Consider the following 27618-nt stretch of genomic DNA (forward strand, 5'->3'; position numbering starts at 1 on the left):
TATTATCTCGCCCCTAGTTACCACCTTCATGGCATCCCATAGTGTGCTCCATTTCTCGACTGATCCCTTGTTGATATTTATGTATTCTTCCAGCTTTTCACCCAGGGCATCCTTGAATGCGGGGTCTGTTAAAGTGTCTATCGGCATGCGCCACATCGGAATAGGTGGTCTAGGGCCCCTGAGGCAGAGCTGTATTAGCAGCGGGGAGTGATCCGATATTGACCTGCCAAGGTAGCACGCAGATTCGACTTGCGAAGTTAGCCCACTATCGATGAAAAAGAGGTCAATCCTGGTATGCAGGTCGTGGGGGGCCGAGTAAAATGAGTAGGACCTGTCTGTGGGGTGTAAATCTCTCCAGACGTCAACTAAGTGCAAGTCCTCGATCGCGCTGCAGAGTGCTCGGGGGGCGGAGGTGTTGAGGATACGTGGCGCAGTGGATCTGTCCATTTCTTCATTCAGCACGCAGTTGAAGTCTCCGCCCCATAAGATGATGTCCTCCCTGTGGTACATGATTATGGCACATAGCTTCCTGAGATGAGTAGGGATACCATGTTGGGGGAAGTATGAGTTCACTATGCACAGCCGAGAGTTCTCCAGCATGCCCCATATGATCACATATCTACCTTCTTTATCCGCTTCCACACCCATCAGGTGGAATGGTGTACCCGGGCTCACCCATGTGTATACACCGCGTGCGTACTTCGAGTAGGATGCACCGCCGCCCTGCCCCCCCCAGTAATCTACCAGCTTGTCCGTAGTGTCAGTTAAGAGGTGTGTTTCCTGCAGGAGGGCGATTGATACTTTCTTCCTCTTCAGGTACGAATGTATGCGGTTTCTTCGTGGGTAGGATCCCATCCCCCTAACATTCCATGTAATTATCCTGGGTCGTGTGGCCATTTTGTGAGATTACTTTTAGCCGTGGTGGTCTCCACGTGGTATCTGTGATTCGACAGTGCATCACGCTCTGCTTGCTCAAGTTGGTAAGCTCCGAGGTCTGGTCCTGGGTCCTCTTCGGTTTGGCTAATGGTGATCAGGAATAGGGCAGTCTCAACCGTAACATGAAAACAGTAACTATAACTGGTGCACCCAGCCTCTGCCTTAAGGGTGCAGTGCTCGGGCGCTCTTGCGCCGCCTTTCCCCGTCCGGGTTTCTGGCGCAAGTTGGTGCATGTTGGCAACAGGCCTGCACTTGTCTTTGGTGGGTTCGTGGTTCGTGTGCATGTGGAGGAGGCCGCGCAGGCCCAGTAGTCATTTCGCCTTCTCTTGTGGTAGTGTTGCTTCAGTGATGGTGGTGTATCCCCTCGTTCCAGTGCTCCAGACAAGGGTCGAGGGAGCCCATGCCGAGGCGTCCGTTTACCGCTCATTGCTTTCTTCGCCGTGGCTCTCGTGGGAGGGTTCCCCAGGGACCTCAGCTAAGTTGTTGTGCTCCATCCACATGTTGGCCGCAGCCGGCGACTCCAGGAATATCGCTCGTCCCTTATAAATCACCTTTAATCTGGAAGGATACAGGAGCATATACTTTAAATTCAGTTTTCTCAGTCGGGCCTTGATTGGGACGAAAGAGTTCCTTGCTCTCTGTACCGACTGTGTGTAATCAGGGTAGATGGTAATTTTAGAGTTACCCCGTTCTATTACACCTCCCTCTCTTGAAAATTTCAGGATGACTTCCCTGTCTCGGAAGTTGAGGACCTTCGCTATGATGGGACGTGGGTAGGAACCCGGAGGGGGTCTCTTCTGGAGCGACCTGTGGGCCCTCTCTATGGCGAAGCCCTGTAAGAGCTTCTCCACTCCTATTTCTTGCTGTATTAAGGATTCTACATAGGTTGTCGGGTCTGTGGTCTCTGTCCCTTCAGGAATGCCTAGTATTCTGATGTTGTTGCGTCTTGCGCGTCCTTCCGCCTCCTCTGACCTCGCCTCCAGGTAGCACACCTTTCTCCTGAGGTCCGCCACCTCAGCCTTGAGGTCCGCTGTATCGTCCGACATATCCTTCTGGGAGGATTCTATGATGGTAACGCGTTCCGTCAGGTTGCGGGCATCCTGTCTAATGAGCTGGATGTCGGCTTTGACCTCGCCGATTTTCGTGTCTATGAAAGTTCTTAGGGCTGCAATCGCCTCCAGCACCTGGTTGTCCTTGGTGTTTTCCTCTTGGCTAGCCTGCGTCGCTGCACCTCTCAGCGCAGAGGGGGAGACATGGTGAGGCTTCGATGTCACAAAGGGGTCCATCGTGGCGTTTCTAGCTTTACTCCTTGAGGTGGCCATTGCAGGGAGCGGCGCGACCCTCTCCAGATTCTCGCTGCCCCCCTCGCAGGGGTTCAGCGCAGCAACTCTCCTCAGTGACCCGGCCCTGGTGCTGGGTGGGTGGGCTCCCACCACTCCGTTGTCGCCGATGGTGTCTGTCCCGGTCGCCACCACAGGCCAGCCCACCGGGCCCAGTGCAGAGGGTAGGATCTACCTGCTAGGTTGTGGGGTTGATGTGCCGCTGAGAGTGAGCAATGGTGTCGAGTGCAGGTCGTCCAGCACTGCGCCCGGGGGGGCGGCGTGCCCAGTCGCGCACCGCTAAGCGCGCCCAGCGAGTCGGCCCCACCGGGCTCTGTTCATCTCGCGGGGCTCCAGCACGCTCCCCAGGGCAGGCTCCCTCGCCGCAGTCTGTGGTGTGCGCCTGGTGCGGGGAACATGCGGCCTCCGTATCTCGTGGTTCCCCCAGCTCCTCACCTCACTGATCCTGGGAACGGGGGCACGGCCTTCGATAAATGCCGCGGCGGGCAGACTCCTCCTCAGGGGAGCCGCGGCAGCAGGGCCAAATGCCTCGGCCGTGCACCAATAGTGCACCGTCTCTCTCCCTGGCCTCAGGGGGGTGCCCAGCCGAAGTCGGTCGGCTCGCCCGGAGTGTAGTTCGGGAGATAGGGCAGGCTCCCCCGCCGCAGTCCGCCGTGCGCGCCTGGTGCGGGGAACACGCGGCCTTCGTATCGCGTGGTTCCCCCAGCTCCTCACCTCGCTGATCCTGGGAACGGGGGCACAGCCTTAGGATAATGCGGCAGGCAGACTCCTCCTCAGGGCTGAATGCCTCGGCCGTGCACCGATAGTGCTCCGTCTCTCTCCCCAGCCTCAGGGGGGTGCCCAGCCGAAGTCGGTCGGAGTGTAGTTCGGGGGATCGATCGGGGCCGCCCGGTGGTCCGATGGCTCCGGTGGTCAGGCCGCACGCCCAGGCGTCGCCAGCCAGGTGCGTGTGCCCAGTCGGCCACGGGCGTCGCTGCCCGGCGGGTCCCCAGCAGGTCTTGTGCGCGGTCGGGGACCGCTAGTGCGCCGCGGCCGCCATTTTGTGTGCGCTGTCCAGAGCAGAGGGGGAGCCGGGCCGGAGCGTCGCACCAGGCTCCCACGCTCCGATTTTTCTCGGAGAAAGCTGCCAGGTAAAGATCTTCGCCCCAGCTGCGGCTGGAGCAACGCGTGGAGGTGTTGTATGGCTCGGAGAGTCAGTTCAGGATCGGACTACTGCGGCTCTGGCGGAGCTCGTAGATTCGGCGTCCTCACTCCATGGCTGCTTGGCCACGCCCCCCTCCTGCAGTCTATTAAGCAGAAGATACAACCCTCGCTGGAGACTCCTATCCAGACACGGGCAGTTAATCCCTGCATCGAGAAGCTCTTCCGACCTGTTCCATAAGACCCTCTCTATATCAGGGGACAGCTCAAACCAGCGGGAACACCCCTAGCCTCTTCTGAAGCACCTCAGGACAAGGAGAGCAAGAAGCTGTACACGATGGGGAGGAAAGTGGCCTCGACGTCTGCCTTTCAGGCGAGGATAGTTAATAACACCACTGTTCTGGTGAGTTTTAACTGCCATAAATGGGATGAAGTATCAGCTCTGTTATCAGCCCCTGAACGCCTTAAGACACAAATTGCCCTTGTGGCTGCAGAAGGCAGAGCAGTTTCAAGCTGCATGTTAAAGTGTAATCCTGACGCAGCTGACCATGCGGGCAGGATTATTGCATAGGGAACAATTATTAAGGGTCATGCTTGGCTACGCCAGTCCGGCTTCAAGCAAGAGATGCAAGCCACGCTTCTTAATATGCCCATTGAGCCCAACATACTCTTGGAAAGGCCGTTGAAGACGCCTTGAAAATTGCTGAAGAAGAATACGATATTCTAAAGTCGTTGTGCCAGCTAACGTATAAACTTGCTGGCCAAAGAGGCAATAGTAATTTTCGTTGCTCACGTGGACAAAATTCACTGAGGGGTTCAGGCTACAATCAGAATCGGTGAGCATCCTGGGGTAACAATCAAGGCCAGGCCTCCCAAGGTTACCAGAGGGGGCAGCGCAGATGCCACGGCCGGGGGAGGTCCTCCTCGTCTAGAGGTGGTGCCACACCACCAAAACAGGAACTACCCGCTTCATGTGCCCTCCCATGTCTCTCCAGTAGGAGAGCATATTTCAAACTTCACCGAAGCATGGGAGGGAATCGCCTCAGACAAATGGGTGCTATCAACCTTGGTGGGTGGTTATTGTGTGGAACTCCTCCTCCTCCTCCTCCGACCTCGGAACCATCCCCGCGCCAGAACACTCACTTGAGGGAAGACCAATGCATCCTACGCTACAAGATGCTTATTTTCATATTTCAATGTTCCCAGCGCACAAGATTCTTGCGGTTCAAGATAGCAAACCAACACTACCAATTCAAAGTGCTACCCTTCGGCATAGCATCCGCTCCAAGGGTATTCACCAAGGTACTGGCGGAGGTGGCAGCGCACCTGCACAAGGGAGGCATTCCCAGTGTACCCCTACCTGGACTGGCTGATCGCAGGGGAGTCATTCCAAATTTGCAGGCAAAATACACAAAGAATAAACCTTTTCCAATTGGGTTTCTCAATAAACGAGAAAAAAACAAGACTTGTACCAAGTTACAACCAAGCAGTTCCTAGGAGCTGCCATAAACGTGGAAGAAGGGTTATTCTTTCTATCAAAGGAAAGAGTCCAAAACCTGCTACTGCAAATACCTCCGTATAAGGCCAGTCACCAGATAAGCGTACACAAAGCGATGCGTTTGCTCAGCATGATGGCATCTTGCATTTACCTGGTCCCGCATGCCCGTTTCCGCATGCACCCAATGCAGGAGTGGTTGGCGAAACAATGGCCTCAGGCAAGTGGTCAGTGGGACGATCTAGTGGTCGTTTCGTCAAGACTAGTACAAGACCTGTGCTGGTGGACAAAGGAGGATCTGTTGAAGCGGAAAACCCTTCCACGGTCCGGCGGTGCAAGCGATAGTTGCGACAGTCACGTCACTTTCCGGGTGGGCTTCACATCACCTTCTCACAGCACATGGTCTGTTGACTCATATCACGCCAGAGAACCACATCAAGCTGCTGGAACTTCTGGCAGTATTCAAAGCGCCTTAGTGTGTTGTATTATTTCAGTACACTCATGTATGTCGACACAATTGGTGTTTCCTGCATGAGGGATGTCTGCAAGACCATTACAGATGTTTCATATATGTTCTATCTCTCATGCTTTCCTCAGGACTGGTAAAAGTAAAAACACGTTGTGGTCCGTCTTTGAGTTCAAGTCGGGGACCACACGGGTATTATTTCTATAAAAAAATAAATAGAAATGATGATGAGAGTTATACCTGACTCAGTCCAAAGGCTGGGACCTTGTATCTGGGGTGCACCACATAGCTGGCGGTGGCTACTGGTGTCTTGGGCAGTTTTCTTATTAAGGCTGTCTTGAGTACAGTGTTGGAGCTTGTTTACAGACCACTCGGTGCTGTATGGGGGAAAGAAAAAAGGTGGTAGTCCTTCCTCATTCTTAAGTAATTTTTGCAACTAATGTAAGTTTCATTACAGACCTATGCCTACCTTTTTAATTGTCGTAGGTGTGTTCTCTGGTACAATTTCAGCATCTGCTTCTGCATAGAGGCCGTGGGCACTTATGTGGGTTAGAAATAGAGGCCTCTTACAATGTGGATTTGTGCGGCATGTCACAAAAAATAAATTCCAGGACTGCGGCCCGTTACTAGGTTTGACTGTGTGCTGCTGTGTCTATTTGCGCTTGGGTGCTCTGGACTAATTAATCAGAGCTTAAAAACCTGCTCATAAATTTATGGACTAGTGCTACGTTTCATTGGCAATGCTATCTATGCACTACTAATGATTCTATGTGGGCATTCGCAGAGCGCCTACAGGTAAACTGTGGGCTTACAAGGTCCTGAATAGACTCTGGCTGCGTTGCATGTAGGATTGCTGTCTGTGCATTACTATTGATTTGTAAGTGGGCATTGCTAATCAATAGTAATGCATAGACCGCAATCCTACGTGCAGCGCAGCCCGAGTCTGCCAATCACGGACTTAGCAGCTCTCCCGGACACATTAATGAGCAGGTTTTTAAGCTCGAACTGATTAATTAGTCCTGAGCGCCCAAGCGCAACTAGACGCGCCAGGATCTAGTCAAACTTAGTAACAGGCAGCAGTTCTGGAATTTATTATTTTTTGACGTGGCACACAAATCCACATTCTAATAGGCCTCCATTTCTACCCCCACAGACGTGCCCACGGCTTATATGCAGAAGCAGATGCCAATATTGTACCAGAGAACACACCTATGACAATTAAAGGTAGGCATAGGTCTGTAATGAAACTTGTAAAAATTACTTTAGAATGAGGAGGCACTTCCACTTTTTTCTTTTTCCCCCCCATACAGCACGGAGTGGTCTGTAAACAAGCTCCAACACTGTACTCAAGACAGCTTTAATGAGAAAACTGCCCAAGACACCAGTAGCCACCGCCAGCTATGTGGTGCACCCCAGATACAAGGTCCCAGCCTTTGGACCTAGTCAGTTATACAACATCTCAACATCATTTTTATTTAGTTTTTACAGAAATAAAACCTGTGTGGTTCCATGACTTGAACTCCACAACGGACCCAGAATGTGTTTTTAGTTTTAGCAGTCCTGAGGAAAGCATGAGAGATTGAACATGTATGAAACCTCTGTAATGGTCTTGCAGACATCCCCAATGCTGGAAACACCAATTGTTTTGACGTACATGAGTGTACTGAAACAAGATTCACAGAGAACAAATGACGCTCATCAGAGTTGCTCCTATGTGGGCATGACAACCATGGTACACATATATATGCGCAAACTGGCGATGTGCGATCCCATCAAACTCCCATGCCAGACCAACTTACTGACCCAACATGGGGCGACAACAGTACACCCTCAACCTCACTCAAGGAACTTAGCAGCATGGCTCCTGAGATCATAGTTTGGAGATCTAAATCTACCACAAAGGAGTATGGTTATCCTCAAGGAGGCACGTAAACCAAACACCAGACACTGTTATTTCGACATGTTGAGGAGATTTGTAATTTGGTGCCAGTCTAAACAAATGAACCCTGTAGAATGTGCTCCATCGAATATTCTTAACTATATGCTCCACTTGTTAGACTCTGGGTTAGTATTCAACTCTATAAAGGTCCACCTGGCGGCTTTATCAGCTTCCAGTGGAAAGTTCCAGTCATTAAGGCATTCATGGGGGGAGAAAAGGGACTCCACCCTCCAAATCAAAACCCACCGCCATGCTGGTATCTCAATGTAGTACTTGCAAAGCTCATGGGACCTCCCTTCGAGCCTATGCATAAGTCAAGTCTTAAACATCTGACAAAACTGCCTTCTTAGTGGTTATTACTTCCATAAGAAGAGTTGGTGAACTGCAAGCATTGTCTGTGCAGGACCCATTCTGTCATACACAAGGATACATTGCTTTTGCGTACACACCCTAGGTTTTCACCTAAATTAATTTCCAAATTTCATTTGAACCGATCCATTGAGCTACTAGCCTTCTTCCAGAATCCAACAAGCTCGGCTGAGAAAAAACTCCATACACTCGTTGTAAGGAGGGCGGTCCTTTACTATGTAGACAAAACCAGACGGCTTAGGAAAACAGACCAACTGCTTGTCTCCGTAGCACCAGGCAGAGAAGGTGACCGCCTTTCCAAGAATGCCATCTCCCGATGGATAGTCAGATGCATACAGCTCTGTTACTCATTATAAAGCAAAAGACTGCCTTTCACACCAAAAGCTCACTCCTCAAGGGGAGCAGGAACTACTTTGGCTTTTTTTTGCAAATGTTCTGTTGGACACCATTTGCAAAACAGTGTCATGGTGCTCAGTACACACTTTCACTCGGCACTACTGCCTTGACACTCGTTCAAAAGCAAATACGCAGGAGGGACAAGCGGTGCTAAAACATCTATTTGCCGCTGGACCTTCCCACAACCCACCTCCTTCTCCTAATTTTGCTTGCTAAGCTATGCATAGCATGTGATGTAAGCACATTCCACAAGCCTCAGAAGGGATACATTACTCACCGTAATCGTATTTCTGATGCTTGTATCTGCTTAGATTCACATGCGCCCACCCTTTCTCCCCTTGGACAGAAGCTGCTTAGATGTTTATAAGAGCTTTATTTGATCAGATCTGCTTTAACACAAATGTACTTGCACTACACTTCATGCTACCTCATGTCAGAAACAAAACAATCTGAGGGACCTCGACGCGTGAAGGACCATGGGTACAGTGGACGTCACACTACAGATAATCTGAGGGACCTCGACGCGTGAGGGATTGTGGGTACACTGCACGTCACTATAGGGATGGTGTTACAGACACGCCTTGTCGACGTCCCCTTTTCGACTATGAAAAACAAAATGCAATACTCCGCAGTGACCACTGAATGTCAGACTATGCACAGTATGTGAATCTAAGCAGATACAACCATCAGAAATGCTTTTACGGTAAGTAATGCATTGTCATATATATATATTTCTGAGGCTTGTTGAATCTGCTTAGATCACATGCTGTGCATAGGCCGACATCTAGTGGAAGCTGCAGAGTATTACAGTTTGTTTTTCGAAACTCGAAAATGGGTGTCGACACAGGGCGTGCCAGTAATACTATCCCTAGTGTGACGTCCACTGTACCCATGATCCCTCGCGCGTCTAGGACCCTCAGATTGTTTTTTTCCGCCATACTGGTCGGAAGCATTCCGCAGAGTTCCCTGGCCTTAGCCATACTTTTGCTAAAATATTGTTATATTTCCTCATTTCTCCACCCCAACGTCGAGTAACCGAACATACAACACTCGACGCCGGCACGGAGAAAGAATCGACCGTCGAGAGCTGCACGACGGATTTGGGCCTCGGAAGGCCTCTGGCCTTGGCCCGGTCCTTGGAAGCCCTCTGGCCTCGGCCCGGGCCTAGGAAGGCCTCTGGCCTCGGCCCTGCAAGGAGGGAGAGTGGGGGGGAGGACATACTCTACACTCTTTTGGTATATAGGTACATTCTTATATATTCCTACACTTATTAGCCCGCTGCCACAAGGTGCGTATGGAGGGTACCCCTTTCCAATTTTTCTCCAAGTGCAACCGCAAGTACCCTTGGGTTGACAGGCACACCACGTGCAATCTCTGCTTACCGAGGGACCAACCCGAGGCTAATTGCAGAGCGTGTAGTACGTTCAAACCGAAAACACTCAAAGACCGTTCGATCAAGCGTTGGGCCCAACACGCCAGGCGTCAAGAGACCATGGCAGCGGAGGGCGCCTTCAGCGATGGCAGCGACGCTGTGCTTTCGGACGGCGAGGGCAACGTGGCGTCAATTGACAGCCAAACGCAAGTCCCTGACCTCGGAAGGTCGTCCGGCAGGGCGGCTATGGGGAAGACCCCAGGCGACACAAGCGCTACCCACAGCACTTCCACAAAACACATGAAGTCCAACCGAGACTCGACGCACACGTCGAGTACTCGGAAAGAGGCACATAGAGAACAGTCCGAATCGGTGTCCTCTAGGTGTTCTTGATCTAGATCGCCGCATGACTCCAGGCAACCATCCACTGTTGCCAGAAGTGCCTCGCTCCCCAAGGTAACGGAGTTTCGATTGTCAGAAGACGAAACCGACCTCTATCCCCAGTCCGCACTCCAGGAGTCGGCGTCAACAGGCCGCGCAACGGCTGCTCCCGAGTCCCAACCTCCACTATCCAGAGATAGGGACACTACCCCCGAACCTCAGCGCCAGGTGTCAAAAGGCTCTGGAGGGGCGAAAAAACAGGGTAAACGCTCTTCCACACACGGGGAAGGGGAAAAACAACACAGGAAGCAGTCTCAGCCTCCTTCCACACCTCAAACACTTTCTATCCCACTTAAACAGATGGACAGGTCTCAGTCTTCTGTTATCCCAAAGACCCCTGTTCAAACCAGTAGGTCTAGTCTAGTTAAGACAGGTAAAGGCCTTCAAGAAAGAATAATTCCCAGTTCAAGAGAATGGTCTACTGATGACATAGACAGTCATGTCAAGGATGTCATCATTGGCAGATTTCTACGCCAAAAACCCTGAACGCTTTCTCTCTTTTACCCCCGACGGGTCAACTCCCTCAGGCTCTAAGGATCCTATACCCCCAAGTAAGAAGTCCCAGGTTGAAGCCCCTACTTCAGACCCCTTCTGTATACAGCCCTATTCTCAATATCAGGGAGATCCATCCCTTTATGAGGATCCAGATTTGGGCGTGTTGGAAGAACAAACTGGGACGGGCTTCTATGGGGATGAGAAGGAGGAGGAGGAGGAGGACAACCCAGAAACCTACAGGCTAGATTCCCCGGTAGATAAAGAACCCCCGGTTACTGACTCCCCTGTCGAGAACCAGCCTCTCTTGAATGAAGTGCTGTCCAGAGCGGCAGACCACTTCCACATTGACACCCAGGGTGCTCAGGAAGAGAGGGGCTTTGCCGAGGAGTTAGTGGGAGAAAGGAGACCTGTTGCCCAGGCCATCCCTATCCTTAAATCAATACAAAGGAGGATAGACCCATCCCTTGTTAATCCCTATCTCACTAGGGCGGTAAACCCCAGAGTTGAGAAGCTTTTCAGGGCAGCCCAAACAGACCCACTGTACATAAGAGGGCATCTGAAACCGGACTCCCTGGTAGTTGCAAACACCCGTAAGAGGGCGGGAACACCCTTGTCATCGTCGGAAGCTCCTCCCGACAAGGAGAGCAAAAAGATTTATGGCTTGGGCAGGAAAGTAGCCTCCACTTCCGCCTACCAGGCAAGGATTGCCAACTCCACCACCCTGCTGGCTAGTTACAACTGCCACCCGTGGGAAGAAGTCGCGGCACTCATAGATTCCGCCCCAGAACCCTTAAAAAGCCAATTGGCACGAGTTTCGGTGGAAGGAAGAGCTGTGTCCGGTTGCATATTAAAGGCAACCTTTGATGCCGCGGATAACGCCGGCAGATTGATAGCAGAAGGTACTGTTATCAAAAGGCATGCTTGGTTGCAACAGTCTGGGTTCAAAGCCGAAACCCTGGCTTCATTGATAGACAAACTGGTGGAGCCGGATCTATTGTTTGGAAAGGCAGTCGAGGACGCGCTGAAAAATGCCAAGGACGAGTATGAGACACTCAAATCCCTAGGCCAGCTAACCAATAAACCCCCAAACCAGAGAGGGAATGGCAATTTTCGTCGCCCACGCGGACAAAATGCCCAGAGAGGGTCTAACTATTCCCAGGGGCAGGGTGCACAATGGAACAACAGCCAGCAGTCTACCCAGGGTTATGGCAGGGGTAATAAGGGCGTGGTAAGGGTAGAGGCAGCCCCAGTAGAGGCGGCGGCACGCCTCCACCAAAATAGTGACGTTCCGTTCAGGTTCCCTTCTCACACATCCCCAGTAGGGGGACGCATTTCCAACTTCACCCAAGCTTGGAAAGGGATCACTTCAGACAGATGGGTGCTGTCCACAGTGTCCGCAGAATACTGCATAGAACTGTTAGAGCGTCCCCAAAACCACCCTCCACGACAAAAAATACATTCTTTGGACCACCAGAAGATCCTCCTCGAGGAGATGGTCAATCTTCTAGCAAAGGACGCGATAGAACTCGTCCCGGGACACCAGGTAAACAAGGGTATATATTCAACTTACTTCCTTGTGCCAAAAAAAGATTTGACAATGCGCCCAGTATTGCAGTATTGGACTTGCAGCCTGCAAACAAGTATGTCAAGCCCCAAAAATATTGCATAGGATTACATGGCAACATTGGACATGAAAGATGCCTATTTTCATATTTCCATGTTCCCAGCGCACAGAAAGTACTTGTGCTTCAAGGTGGACAGTCGGCACTACCAGTTCAAGGTACTGCCCTTCGGGATAGCTTCGGCTCCAAGGGTATTCACCAAGGTACTGGCGGTGGCGGCAGCACACCTACGCAGGTAGGCAATCCCGGTGTACCCTTACCTGTACGACTGGCTCATCATGGGGGAGACCCCAGTAATTTGCAGAACAAACATTCAAAGGACGATAGACCCCTCTTCGAATTAGGCTTCTCAATAAATGAGAAGAAGTCAAGTCTCGTGCCAAGCACCTCCAAACCGTTCCTAGGAGCTATCCTAGACACGCAAGAGGGGTTGACCTTTCCATCAGAGGAAAGAATTCGGAATATACTGCTGCAAATTCCTCAATATCACGCCGGTCGCCAGATAATGGTACGCAAAGCAATGTGTTTGCTAGGTATGATGGCGTCATGTATTTACTTGGTCTCCCACGCGCGCCTGCGCATGCGTCCCATGCAAGAATGGTTGGCAAAACAGTGGTCTCAGGCAAGTGGTCAGTGGGACGATCTAGTGGTCGTTTCGCCAACACTGGTACTAAGCCTTCACTGGTGGACAAGAGAGAATCTTGCACAGGGGAAACCCTTTTACGATCCCGAACTACAGGCAGTAGTCACTACCGATGCATGCCTGACTGGGTGGGGAGCTCACCATCGCCACCACACAGCTCAGGGTCTCTGGTCTCCCTCAGTGGCCAAGAACCACATCAACCTGCTAGAGCTTCTGGCAGTATTCAGAGTGCTTCAAGCGTTCGAGCCCTACCTGCTGAACCTGTCAGTGCAGATCCGGACGGACAGCACTACAGCCATGTTTTACCTAAACAAGCAAGGAGGGACTTGTTCGCCAAATCTGTCCAAGCTTGCCCAGAAAATCTCGATATGGGCACTCAGACGGAAGATCTTCCTGTCATCTCAACATGTACCAGGGGATCTCAATTCTCTGGCGGATGCTTTGAGCAGAGATCCCCTCCCAGAGGAACACGAATGGTGTCTACACAGAGAAATCGTAGAAGATATCTTCTCTCAGTGGGGTTTCCCCACTATAGACCTATTCGCCACAAGCGAAAACAGACAGTGCCCAGGATTTTCATCCAGGTTCCCCCAGCCAGACTCCCAGAGGAACGCCCTGTGGATGAACTGGTCAGGTATGTTTGTGTTCGCTTTTCCACCAACACCTCATTAGGAAGGTGGTCAACAAGATGAACAGAGAGTCAATGACGCTCGTCCTAGTTGCTCCCATGTGGGCGAGACAACCGTGGTTCCCACAACTACGCAGACTAGCGGTGTGCGAACCCATCAAACTCCCGGGCTGGTACAACCTACTGTCCCAGCACCAAGGTCAAACAGTGCATCCTCAACCCAACTCAATGAACCTAGCAGCATGGCTCCTGAGGTCATAGAGTTCAGACATCTCAAATTACCACAGAGGTGTATGGACATCCTAAAGGAATCTAGGAAGCCAAACACGAGGCACTGCTACTTTGACAAATGGAAACGATTTGTTATCTGGTGCCAGAATAAGCAAGTCAACCCAGTTGATTGCACTCCTTCCACAATTGTCACATGCATGCTCCACCTGCTGGATGCAGGACTGGTATTTAACTCACTAAAGGTACACCTGGTAGCGCTGTCAGCATACACCACATCCAATAACAAGGTGTTGTGGTGGAAGATACCAGTGGTTAAAGCTTTCATGGAAGGAGTAAAGAGACTTCACCCTCCTATTTCTAACCCACCACCAGGGTGGGACCTTAACGTGGTTCTATCTAAACTCATGGGCCCCCCCATTCGAACCCATGCATAAAAGCAGTCTCAAAACCCTGACTTATAAGACGGCCTTCTTAGTAGCAATTACATCTATAAGAAGGGTCAGTGAAATTCAGGCTCTGTCAGTGCAGGATCCATTCTTTACATTTCATAAAGATAAACTGGTTTTACGTACACACCCTAGGTTCTCACCTAAGTTTATTTCTAAATTCCACGTGAACCAGTCCATCAAGCTTCCGGCTTTCTTCCAAGACCCACAAAGCTCGGCTGAGGTGAAACTACACACCCTAGATGTGCGTAGGGCAGTCCTCTACTATGTAAACAAGACCAGACCGCTAAGGAAAACAGATCAGCTGTTTGCCTCCATAGCTACAGGCAGAGAGGGAGATCGCGTTTCTAAAGGTGCCATCTCTAAGTGGATTGTTAACTGTATCCAGCTGTGTTACTCTCTTTCTGAAAAGACTCTGCCTTTCACGCCAAGAGCCCACTCTACTAGAGGCATTGGGGCCACTCTGTCTTTCATTGCAAATGTACCCCTTGACACCATTTGCAAAGCAGCTACTTGGAGCTCTATTCACACTTTTACTCAGCACTACTGCATTGACACCCATTCCAAGACAGATACTCAAGTGGGACAAGCGGTTATAAGACATTTATTTCCTGTACAAATAACACCAACCCCAAAGACGAAGCAGGACCTGCAAGCCTTCCTGTGGATAACCGGGTATAATCGATGGTTCATCCTGAACTACTCCACCCGGGGGCAAATCACACAGACAAGCTAAAGAATGGCAAACATCAGTTATCTTGGACAGGGGAGAGAGATCAAGCAATCTACAAGCGTCTGAAAGCCATTACAGGTCTTGAAATTAAGATTCAACGAGCAAGAGCTAAAACCAGCTCCTGGGTGTCGGGCATCACCCACTAGGCAGGATCTTCCACTGTAGTACCAGGAGCAAGTACCCAGCACACCGCAAATCTAACTTCGACATGAGATGCACACTTTAACTTTTTGTCCATTATGCCCTACTTCTTCTTATTAGTATTTTCAAATACTCAAAGTTAAGGTAACAAAGGTATGTATGGCACAAATTGCCTGGGGAGCCCAACATTAATCCTGGTAACTTTTGGTTTCAAGCTAACCAGGCTCTCCTAGGTTAGAAGGCACTAAATAGCTCCCAGCTCCCCTTAATTTCGAACCCTGCATTCTTTACCAAAAACCCATGCTTAAGATGCTGGACTTCAATAAGGAGTTCATATTACCAACGGACAAACGGATGCCTCTGAAGTTGGCTTCCGGGTTGTGCTCTCTCAAGAGTATGATGGGGTGGAGCATCCAGTACTCTACACTTGCAGCAAAGCCTTGTGTGATTAAGTGGGCCGTTGCTTATCTAAGATACTTTCAGTGTTTCTGTAGAACACTGCAAAGGAAAGGAAAAAACAAATGTTGACTTTCTGTGAGGATGTGAGGCTGGAGCGGGACACACGGACAGGGAAGCCCGCTATGCCGCGGGTGGACACGAAGCTGGGGGCGGGCGCCGGGAAGGTCTCCCTGTTGACGGGAGAGCCGCGGGCGGACACGACGCTGGGGGCGGGCGCCGAGAAGGTCTCCCTGTTGACGGGAGAGCCTTCGCAACGCCCCGCGACAGTGTCGGCATTTCGGCCGCGGCGCCGCGGGTGCTCACAGCTGCAGCGCCGCGTGTACCCGCGAAGACCGGGTTCGCTGTCGCTGCGGCTGGGAGACCCGCGAACGGAGGACACTTCGGCGACCTCCGGCGGCGAGCGGGGGCGAGGCTCGGGAACAAGAGGGCCCGGCTTGTGCCGACCGCTCGGCGTCGGAGGTGCGCCAGACAGATGGGTAAGAACCCATAAAGGGGAAACAACCAGAACCCCCTCCTCACCTGATGCAGCACAAACAGCGAACAGCGGCATGGGGCCTCAGTCAGGACGGGCCTCCAGGAGGCAATCCTCGAGGCGGACACCATATTGGGGGGGCGGGGCCAACAAAGAGGGAGTGGCTGAAGGCAGGGAGGGGAAGCCAGAACTAGGCAGCCAGACCAAAGGAGGAGGTGGGGAGGAGGCAGCACTTTTTATAGAGGGTGGGTGTCTAGAGTCCCCACCAATCAAACAAGGGGGGAGGGAAGTTAGTCCCTATTGGTCCTTTTTCCCTCCAAACACTAGGTATAAAAGGGACTGGCCTAATGGTGTTTTTGTTGCTTTTTGCAGGGAGAAGGAGAGGAGAGTGAGAGCAACTGGTGGGCCTATCCGGGTCCGTGAGAGTAGGAGAAACTTAAAGACAAGAGGAATTACTGGGGCCTTTCCCTCACTGTGAAGTAACTGTGGGGTCAACCTGGAGTCCAACTACCATAAGACATTGTGTAATAAAGGTCTACCAATCTCCACTTGGGCTACTGTACTGATTTCCACAAGTGGCGTAGTCGGCAGGATAGAGAGAACGCGATGGAGAAAATAATACAGACACTATCAGAAGGGCAACAACAGTTACAACAGCTCTTCCAATTGCAGGCCCAGCAGGCGGCCGCTGATCGCCAAGCCTTTCAGCAGGCAATACAATTGCAAGGTACCCTGCAGTCCACTTCTCAGGACAACCACCAAGAGACGATAAAACACCTGACGGATGCTGTCACCGGCACCCGAAACCAACCCATGGTCCCTTCCGCAGTGTTACAAAAGTTCAAGGAAGGCGAAGACCCGGCTTTCTTTTTCACCACCTTCGAAAGAATCGCCCGAAACGCTCAGTGGCCGGTGGACCGCTGGGGCCAGTATGTTGCTCCCCTTTTGTCCGGCATCATGCAAGGTGCCTACCAGGCCGTTAACCCAAACGGAACCACGCCTTACGCTGAAATCAAAAAGGCAGTATTGGACCGGTTGGGACTTGACGAAGAGGCCTACAGAATGAGGCTGCGTGACGCTAAACTCAAGCCGGGTGAGAACCCCCGACAACTCTTCTACCGGGTTAAAGATCTCACCGAGAAATGGTTACAAGTACCGGGAACAGGCCTCCAAGATGTCTTAGATAAAGTCACCCTGGAGCAGTTCATTGAGGCCCTACCCCCGCCGATGCAAAGATGGGTCCGACAGCATCACAGACCCACCTTGTCTGAGGCGGTGGACATAGCATCGGCCTACCAAAAGGCAGGGGGAGCGGGTAGATCCCTTGGAGTCGGATCTCCCATTCGCCATCCGATGCCACCGTTGGAACCCTTCCAAACCAAGAGCCTGCGAGGAGGGCTTCCCAGATGGAGAGCAACGGAAGGACGCCCTTCTGGATCCGAGGAGAAAAGGAACGGTCCCGACCCACGATCTATCCAGTTGTCCACGGGATATCGACAGCCGCAATGTTATGACTGTGGCGAGTGGGGCCATATAGCCCGGTTTTGTCCCCGGAAGAGAGGCACCGAGCCGATGGAGATCGGATACATGAGGACCGAGCAACGACCAAGATGCCAAGGTCTCTACGAGATGGACGTCCGGGTAGACGGGAACCAAACCAGGGCCCTACTCGACAGTGGAAGTCGACAGACGGCGGTACTACCAACCGTAAGTGATTCTCCTTACCTCGCCAATGTTAGTATCCCCATTCGATGCATACATGGGGATGTGAGGACCTACCCCATGAAATCCATAACAGTAGAAGTGGGCCCTAATATTACAGAGATGAAAGCTGCCGTCCTCCCCTCCTTACCCGCCCCAGTGGTGATTGGAACCGATCTACCCCAGTTCCACCAGACTATCAAAGCCCTAGACCAGGGATGGTGGGAAGAAGCACCCTTTGCCAGGGAGCCCATCCCCCCGAACACCCAGGGACGAGAGAGACCCACTATGAAAAGAAGGGAAGCTCGCCTTGCTCAGTGCGCATCCATGTATGCCACCCAACGGATAGCCTGGAACCCGGAGGACCATGAGGATTCCATCCGGGGAGAAACCCTGACGGACCCTACCTTAACATTGGCCCGCGAAAGGGCCGTCCCTAATGGGTACCCAGACCTGACCAAGGGAGCCGGTTTTACATCTAGACAAGGCCTACTCTATCGGGTTTACCAGGAAGAGGGAGGTGCACGGAGGGAACAACTACTCCTACCCAAAACACACAGAGGCATTGTCCTCCAGTTGGCACATAATCACCCTTGTGGTGGCCACATGGCCTCCCTAAAGACCCAGCAAAACATTCTAAAACGTTTCTACTGGCCGGGGGTCTATGGGGAGGTGGCTAAATTCTGTAAAGAATGCAAAGTCTGCCAGTTGACGAGTGGGGAAAAGCCAGCCAAGGCGCCTCTGCAGCGGATGCCTTTGATCACCATACCCTTTCAAAGAATAGGCATAGATCTGGTAGGCCCGCTAGAGCCAGTCAGTCGTGGATATCGATACCTGCTGGTCATTGTGGACTATGCCACCCGGTACCCCGAGGCCTTCCCCCTAAAGGGGACGTCGGCTAATCAGATATGTGACCAGCTCATCCCCTACTTCGCACGTGTGGGCCTACCCACCGAAATCCTCACCGATCAGGGTACGAACTTCATGTCAGCTGTCATGCGACAAGTCTGTGAAAGACTACAGATCAGAAGGCTGCGTACCTCAGTCTACCACCCCCAAACGGATGGGTTAGTGGAGAGGTACAACCAAACAATAAAGAAAATGATGAAGAGGGTAACAGGCCCAGAGGGAAAAGACTGGGATAGAGTCATACCCCTGATCCTAATGGTATTAAGGGACACCCCCCAGTCCTCAACAGGATTCTCCCCATTTGAACTGCTGTTTGGACGACAGCCCAGAACAATCCTAGATCTGGTTAAGGAGGATTGGGAAAACACTAAGGAAACATCCCTCACCGAGTACGCTGAGGACCTTAAGAACCACCTATCTACTTTAAGGGGACTGGCGGACTCCCATCTGAGTATAGCCCAAGACCGGCAGGAGAAGACATACAACAAGGGCTGTCGCCTAAGAAAGCTAGAACCAGGGGATAAGGTACTGGTATTACTACCCACCAGTACGAACAAAATGTTGGCTCAATGGAGAGGTCCCTATGTAGTGAAGGACGTGGTGGGACCAGTGAATTACCGGATACACCAACCTGACCGAAGCCCATCATATAAGGTTTACCATATAAACCTACTCAAGAAATGGACCGAGCCTACACCGGTCAATATTCTGGCCACCCAAGATACGGGGTTGTTACACACAACCAGCCAATTGGATGAGGTGCAATGGGGTGAAGCACTCACTGAACACATGAAGAACGTGATACGGGAGACACTCAACCCATACCGCAACATCTTTTCCCATTTACCTGGAAGGACCGACCTAATGGAGCATCGTATCGAAACCCTAAACGGACAGACAGTGCGGCTAAGACCCTACAGGATCCCGGAGGCCCGAAGGATGATCATTAAGAAAGAAATCGAAGAGATGATTAGGTTGGATATCATTGAACCCTCAACCAGTGCGTGGTGTTCTCCAATCGTACTCGTACCCAAGCCGGACGGGGCCGTACGATTTTGTATGGATTTTAGACAACTCAACCAGATATCCCAATACGAAGCCTATCCCATGGCCAGGATGGATGAACTGCTGGAAAGGCTGGGTGCTGCCCGTTACCTCAGTACCTTAGACCTCACCAAGGGATACTGGCAGATCCCACTACGGGAATCTGACAAAGAAAAAACCGCATTTGCTACACCCCAGGGGCTTTTTCAGTATAAAGTGCTACCGTTCGGGTTGCATGGTGCTCCGGCCACCTTTCAGAGGCTGATGGACGTCCTCTTACAGCCCCACGACCGATACGCTGCGGCCTACCTGGACGACATTGTGATATACAGCGCTTCATGGAAGGACCATCTAATCCATCTACGCAAGGTGGTCGGCACCCTGGCCCAGGCCGGACTCCACATCAACCCAGTGAAATCGGTACTAGGGACCCAGGAAACCAAGTACCTCGGCCATATAGTCGGTGGCGGCGTGATTCGACCACAGATGTCCAAGATCGAGGCTATTCAAGGGATCCCTGTACCAACTAACAGAAAACAAATTAGGGCCTTCTTGGGGTTTATAGGGTACTATAGACGTTTCATTGCCGGTTTTTCTTCCCTGGCTGCGCCACTGACCGAGGCGTTGAAAAACGGGGGTTCCCCAGACCTATCAACCAATCACGCAGCCATACTGGCCGTTGAGGGGCTGAAGCACTGTATATCTTCCCACCCGGTGTTGGTATGCCCGGACTTCCGGAAGCATTTTTTCCTGCAGACGGATGCCTCTGGCATGGGGTTGGGGGCCGTCCTGACGCAGGAAGTGGATGGGTTCCTGCGACCGATATGTTTTATCAGTCGGAAACTCCTTCCGCATGAGTTGGCATATTCCACTATCGAAAAGGAGTGTCTCGCCATTAAATGGGCGGTGGATTCATTGCGATACTACCTACTGGGGAGGAAGTTTACATTATATACCGATCATGCACCGCTACAGTGGTTGGCGAGACACAAGGACACCAACCACCGAGTTCTACGATGGTTCCTGTCCCTCCAGACCTTCGACTTCGTTACCTTGCATAGACCGGCCAGCTTTCAGCTGGTGGCGGATTACTTGTCCAGAAGTCCGATCCGGCCCGACCGGCCTGGATCTGTGGTGGGGGTATGTGAGGATGTGAGGCTGGAGCGGGACACACGGACAGGGAAGCCCGCTATGCCGCGGGTGGACACGAAGCTGGGGGCGGGCGCCGGGAAGGTCTCCCTGTTGACGGGAGAGCCGCGGGCGGACACGACGCTGGGGGCGGGCGCCGAGAAGGTCTCCCTGTTGACGGGAGAGCCTTCGCAACGCCCCGCGACAGTGTCGGCATTTCGGCCGCGGCGCCGCGGGTGCTCACAGCTGCAGCGCCGCGTGTACCCGCGAAGACCGGGTTCGCTGTCGCTGCGGCTGGGAGACCCGCGAACGGAGGACACTTCGGCGACCTCCGGCGGCGAGCGGGGGCGAGGCTCGGGAACAAGAGGGCCCGGCTTGTGCCGACCGCTCGGCGTCGGAGGTGCGCCAGACAGATGGGTAAGAACCCATAAAGGGGAAACAACCAGAACCCCCTCCTCACCTGATGCAGCACAAACAGCGAACAGCGGCATGGGGCCTCAGTCAGGACGGGCCTCCAGGAGGCAATCCTCGAGGCGGACACCATATTGGGGGGGCGGGGCCAACAAAGAGGGAGTGGCTGAAGGCAGGGAGGGGAAGCCAGAACTAGGCAGCCAGACCAAAGGAGGAGGTGGGGAGGAGGCAGCACTTTTTATAGAGGGTGGGTGTCTAGAGTCCCCACCAATCAAACAAGGGGGGAGGGAAGTTAGTCCCTATTGGTCCTTTTTCCCTCCAAACACTAGGTATAAAAGGGACTGGCCTAATGGTGTTTTTGTTGCTTTTTGCAGGGAGAAGGAGAGGAGAGTGAGAGCAACTGGTGGGCCTATCCGGGTCCGTGAGAGTAGGAGAAACTTAAAGACAAGAGGAATTACTGGGGCCTTTCCCTCACTGTGAAGTAACTGTGGGGTCAACCTGGAGTCCAACTACCATAAGACATTGTGTAATAAAGGTCTACCAATCTCCACTTGGGCTACTGTACTGATTTCCACACTTTCTAAGTCTGTTTCTAATTAACAGAGATGCAGAAGCCAGCAACGTAAATGGAAGGATGTGCGACGAGTCAAAGATATTAGTTCCTTCTCCCCAACAGGGAGCCTCCCCCTTTGAGGCTACAGAGAGGTGACCCCCCTTGCAAGACACTACATATGGGAGAGACTCCCCCCTTCGTGGACAAGGACACCTGTTCCTTTGCGGAATTTCCAAAGCCACACAACCTAGTACCATACATGGGACGAATTGCTACAAAAACTACGGTACCATATACTTGTTGGGCTAAAGGTAATGCTGGAACCTACCAATATGAAGGAAATGAATATCTTGTTAGGTGAACATTAATGCTTAACTGGGGCGAGCAGTGTAAGTTGGAGAGGCAGAGTATTCTACACCAGGAAGCCCCCGACGTTAGTCTGCCTGAAAGAGGAGAACCAGAGAACAGTTGCAGAGCAAGCAACTTTTAAAGAGCAGGTGAACACCAGACTGCGGTGGAGGACCAGCATATCCGACAACAGGAGAACTGTTGTACCTCAGGAAAGAGTCCTGTTGAGAGTGGTGGCTAGACCATGTCTCTACAGTGGCAGGCATGGTGCCCAACCAAACATGTCAAGACGTCTGAGAAGCCAAAGAGAAGCCTGAGCAGCTTCCAAGCCGTAAAGTCTGTTGACTGTGTAAGTGAAGCCGAGAGTGGGAAACTGATGAGTTTGAAGAACGAGTGTGTGTTTGGGAACGTGAGCAGCTTTCAAACTGCCTCGTCCGTACACAGCAGAGGTACAGCTGAGGAAGCTGGCACGACTATGAGAAGGAAGGAGAACACCAGTGAAGAGTGGGTGCAAGAGTCTGCAATGTTCCCCACCCTGCAGAGGGGTAACGGGGGAAAACGGCAGAGGTGGCAGGTTGCCGGGGCAACCGAAGACTAAGAAACTCGTCCCAGTACTCACTAGGAGTTACTGAATGTAAACCTATGTAGTTGGAACTGTATAAAGCTGAGAAGAATGGAATTGAGTAACCCTGATTGCAGAGTGTATGAAGGTTCCAAATGAGAACCTAATAATAAAGTGAACATACTAAATGAGCAACAAGCTGCAAAGACATACTGTGACATAAAGTCTTGTAAGAGAGGACCACCGACAAACTTCAGTACATGAAGTGTTGACGGAGAGAATCCATAAGTGGAGAAATATTAGGTGGGCATATACCCCAGTCAAGCTGAGCCTGGATCAGTAATCTGTGGGAGGTCTAAAACCTCCAACCAACAAGTGAGGAAGTCTCATGAGGAAGTTTGGCATAAATACTTCGCTAAAGAGAATATCAAACCCAAGAATGTGTTGTAGAGGGATTACAAGACCCACTGTTGGAGAAGAGACTATTACTGAAGATCCTGCTAGATAAATAGCAATAAGATTAAAGAGATTGATACAAAGAAGTTGTCGGAAAAGACTGGTACATCAGGGAATCTCGCCAATCTTATGGGATTGTTCAGCTTTAGTTTCTTAGTGGTAGTGTCCGGGTAAAACAAGATTTGGACAGATGCATTTCCTTTCTTTGGGACTACTGACGACAGATTAGCACTTTTAGTTTCTGTAGATGGGTAGGCAAAGCTAAGCCGTTTTCTTATTTAAATAAAATTAATTTGGAAATGTCCTCTGGGTCTGATTCCTTCTTCCCACCAGTCGCCATCCTTACTCATGTCATCAGGAGGGTGAGGAAGTAAGGGAAATCCATGTTCCCGATTACTCTGGATTGGGCCTGGGCAACGTGGTATCCAGACCTTCTAGACATGTCCATTTGCCTTCCATTCAGTCTTTCCAGAGTGGACCTACTCTTCCAAGGGGGAGGCATTCTTCTTCAGCCAGGAATAGGAACGCTTGACCGTCGCACCTGGTGTCTGAAAGGCGAAGATGCAAAGATTGGGACCTCCTGGAAGATGTTATGGAGGAGTTAGTTTCACCGAGAAGACCACCATCCAAGGCACTATACTGCTGCTATTGGAACGCGCTTTGCAGCTGGTGTAGAGCTAAAGATATAGATCCTTTATCTTGCAATACACCTGCAGTGCTTTCTTTTTTTCTGCACCTTGCCCACCAGAGGCTGCAGGTGGCTACCATAAAGAGATACTTGATGGCGTTATCTATTTTTAACAAGGCTTTTCATTTAAGATGCCTATTGTCATACAATTCTTTCAAGGACTGACATACTTCCCCACCGTTCCTTTTCTGGTTCTGTTGTTGGAATTTGAACCTAGTGCTAACCTTTTTTAATGGGAGCTCCATTTGAACCTCTCCATTCTTGTCCCCTCAGGTTATTAACCTTGAAAAACATCTTTTCAGTAGCCATCACTTCTGCTTAGTTACAAGCATTGTCATGCAAACCATCATTTACTCCTTCCTTCCTTCCTTCCTTCCTTCCTTCCTTCCTTCCTTCCTTCCTTCCTTCCTTCCTTCCTTCCTTCCTTCCTTCCTTCCTTCCTTCCTTCCTTCCTTCCTTCCTTCCTTCCTTCCTTCCTTCCTTCCTTCCTGCAGAAAGAGGGGGAAAAACTAGGAACTGAGGCAACGGGCGCAGTGTGTCCTATTTATAGTATCTTCATCACATCCGGACACAGGAATGGTATCCGTTGAGGGACATTGACTCAATGCTGCACATCGCCCCCTACTGTTAAAATGTCTGACTGTAAAGCATGATATAAATACATCCAAGATGAAAACTTTGTGGGAGGAACGTCGATCAGCAAGAACTTAACATGGGTATGGCATTTTTTCTTTTAACTTGCTGCTTAGAATGGAGATGATTGTAAGCAAAGGAAGCTCCAAAACGTTTTGAAGATTACAAAGAAATATGCAGGAACATTCTGTGGAGGTTGTTTGTGTGCTGCTTGTTAATTTTTGGTTCAGGCCACAGTGTACACAGCACTGTTGTGCAATTTACTTGCCAATGAGCTTCGACGTGGTCCCACTTCACTTTCCTGTAATGCTTTCATCAAACATGGAAAGTTCATCCTAGAAAATGCTCTTTTGAAGATTGTAATCAGAAGTTTTTCTTTTTCTAAAATGCAAATGTCAGACTTAAACATTCTCGCTTGTGTTTTATAGACGTCCAAAACTCTGAGCAATCAGAATTATTCCTTAAGAAACTTCAACAGTGCTGTGTGTTATTTGACTTTATGGAAACGCTTTCTGACCTTAAAATGAAAGAGTACAAGCGGTCAACTCTTAATGAACTGGTGGACTACATCACGATCAGCAGAGGCTGCCTGACGGAGCAGACATACCCCGAAGTAGTACGAATGGTGAGCTCTCCTTACTTTACACACGACTTTCTAGTTGAAGAGTTAAAGTATCTTACATTGGTTTATTCTTTCTGATCAGAGAGTCTACGGATTGAAAGTGGACTTTGTGGGATGTATGCTAGAAATGAGCTAACTTCATAGCATTTCATTATGTCGTCCTAAAGAAATGTTCTGTTGTATCCCAAATCCACGTACATTGCAATGAGTTCATGCATTCCACTGATGCTACAATCCCTCTGGAAAATATGCCAGGTCCATTACTATTCTATTTCTATTGTAGCCCTCTGACCTGGCTTTGACCCTCTCTTCCAGGGGCTCAGAGAGCGTACACCATGTATCTGTGGTTGCCCATCATGTTCCCAGGATCATTGCACAGTAAAAGTCCAAACTTCATTAACCATGTGTATTTCTCAACATTTTTCTTTCAATTCTTACTGCATGTTTTATTGATGGGCCTATGCATTTTTTTGTCATACTTAAGTTTGGTCAGCTCTTGATTCTCGTTTAACCTTAACTGTTTATTGTGTAGAGGATTGTGGGCAGCCCTACAGATAAGGGGTCTATTGGTAATTTTTGCTAAAAATATGCAAACATCCCGAAGAAATAATGATGGGGATTACAAATACTACCAAGAAATCTAGGAAACCGACATAGGAGCCTTATCCCTTGCTTGCACTCACCTACATGGACATGTTTGGGCCAGGGGTACACGTAGTGCCGCAGGAATATACTCTATTCTTATTACTGCCTGATCTGAAGACGTAAAAACATATGCTTTAATGTGCATCAAAAACTAGGTGAAAAGAAATGTTTGCTATTTCTGTTTTACAGTTAAAACCTATTTTACGCGCTTATAAAATACTTCCATTTCAAATGGGACCTTTTTGTGTTTTTGTACTCCCTAAAAAGTATTTTGACCCCCAACTTAAAATAATGGGGAGTAAAATACTCCTAACTCAAAATCTTATCTGGAGCACTGATTGTGGGGTTCTCCCAATGAAGGCCGCATAGGTTTGCTTGGGCACAGGCAGTTTCCGCACTGTATCAGTATTGAAGTATGCAGCCGAAGTGTAGTCACTTGATGATTTTGTCAACCATTGTGCCATGGGAATTGGCCTGGTGAGAATACAGTTATTTGTTATCCCTAAACTCTCAACACTTATTTCAGTTACTCTGTTGATGTTTCCATCCTATCACACTTCACTATATACTTCCCAAAACCTCTGCTTATTGGTCTGCTCAGGAGATCCCTCTTTTGTCTCTGTGATGTCTGTTTACGTTGCTAACCAAAAGGTTTGACACTGGTTCTAAGGTGGCTTTGGTAGTTATTCTACCATCACAAGGTTCCAAAGGTCCATTCTGAATGTAAGAAATAAATACATAATCAACACCCTAATTGCTATTAATGTCTTGATTACACACTCAACCTCTTTTGCTTTGCATTGGAAAAGCATTCAAACAATTGTGGTGTGGTAGGTCACACCTGGGAGACAGGCAATAGGACATGGTGATTCAACACTTGTTTCTCCAGCATGGGGTCTGGCATGGATTCACATGCTCATGAATATTCCCCGTCGTCAGGCTGGGAATCCTCGGTAAAGAAAAAAATCATTATCAGTTTCGTTTCTGATGTGTCTTTCGTAGTAGTAACCAATCACTGATCTCTGCGTCATACTGACCACAGCCAATGACTGCCCTCTACCTAAGCCCCGCCTCTGGCAGCCATCTTCAGATTTTTACCGCACGTTCAAGTGTTGGGATCCTCGTGCTATTGCTCTCGAGCGTTAGTGCTATTTTTCACGTTTTTTCTCAAAAAATGTCTTTTTTTCGGTCAAAAGAGCCTCAAGCTCCACCGTTTCTTCATCCGATCAACGGGGACCCGTGTCGGATTCGTCTACGCCCCTCAAGGGTGAAGATTTCGTCGAGCCACGCTTTTGGAGGACTCCAGAAGTTTCTCAGGCCCATCTCGGACATGGCCCAGGAGAAGGGAAGCTCGACGCCCGGAAAGCTGTTCAGGGTCTGCCCTGGATGCCAGCTTCAGAATGTCTTTTAAGGAGGACGAACACTCCCTTTGTCTTTACTGCCTACATGAGGACAAGACGCACGTGGAGAAGGACTGTGCGTCTTGCGGCAATATGTCGGAGCGGACCATGAAGGACCGCCATCAACGTCTCGCCAACTGGCTGGAAGGGAAGAGCCCGTCAGGCGAGAAGAAGTCGTCCGAGCGGTCTTCTAAGACCTTTGAGGGTGCCCCGACGACGGGGGTCCAACAGAAGGCCAAGCACCGAGAGTCCGCTGGCACCGGGAGCGCCGAACGGTCAGGCTCTACGGGCGCCAGGCAGGGCGCATCCTCCCCGGCGCCATCAACCACGAGCCAACGCTCTGGCTCGGGTAAGAGGAAGGCCGAGCACCTGGCAAAGCTCCTGGAGAGACCCCGGTCGAGCTCGAAGGCCCCATCGGAGGGGGAGCGAGGCAGTGACCCTCCCCCCAAGGAGAAGGCGGTGAGCGCACCTAAGGTGGTGAAAGCCTTAATCCATCCGGCCAAGCCCTATATCGAGACAGTCGCGGCAGCCCTGGCTCAGCCTGTGGAGGCTACACCAGTGGTGGCGACCTCGGGGCTCAGTCTCCCTGCCACCGCGGAGGGAGTCCTCTTTTATGCCCATCGACAGGACCCCCGTGAAACCTCCGACAGAGAAGAAAAAGGGGTGGGCAGGAGGTCGTCGTGGATTCGGCCTCAACCTCTGAGGAAGAGCTGATCGAAGTCTTAAGCCACGGCGTTGGCGTGGAAGAAGACCA

The 27618-nt window shown here is 50.7% G+C and overlaps 1 protein-coding gene across 4 annotated transcripts in view; it reads left to right on the forward strand.

Moving 5' to 3' along the window:
- Positions 1–27618, forward strand: part of PPP2R5E (protein phosphatase 2 regulatory subunit B'epsilon) — an 890208-nt gene that overhangs the window by 269426 nt on the left and 593164 nt on the right. For all 4 annotated transcript variants that reach the window (XM_069638241.1, XM_069638243.1, XM_069638244.1 and 1 more), the window contains exon 3: positions 24626–24822. In XM_069638241.1, coding sequence (XP_069494342.1) covers positions 24626–24822 — 197 coding nt within the window. The remainder of the gene's footprint in view (positions 1–24625; positions 24823–27618) is intronic.

The sequence above is a fragment of the Ambystoma mexicanum genome, chromosome 14, assembly GCF_040938575.1.
Source record: "Ambystoma mexicanum isolate Mex_15411 chromosome 14, UKY_AmexF1_1, whole genome shotgun sequence".
Taxonomy (NCBI): Eukaryota; Metazoa; Chordata; class Amphibia; order Caudata; family Ambystomatidae; genus Ambystoma; species Ambystoma mexicanum.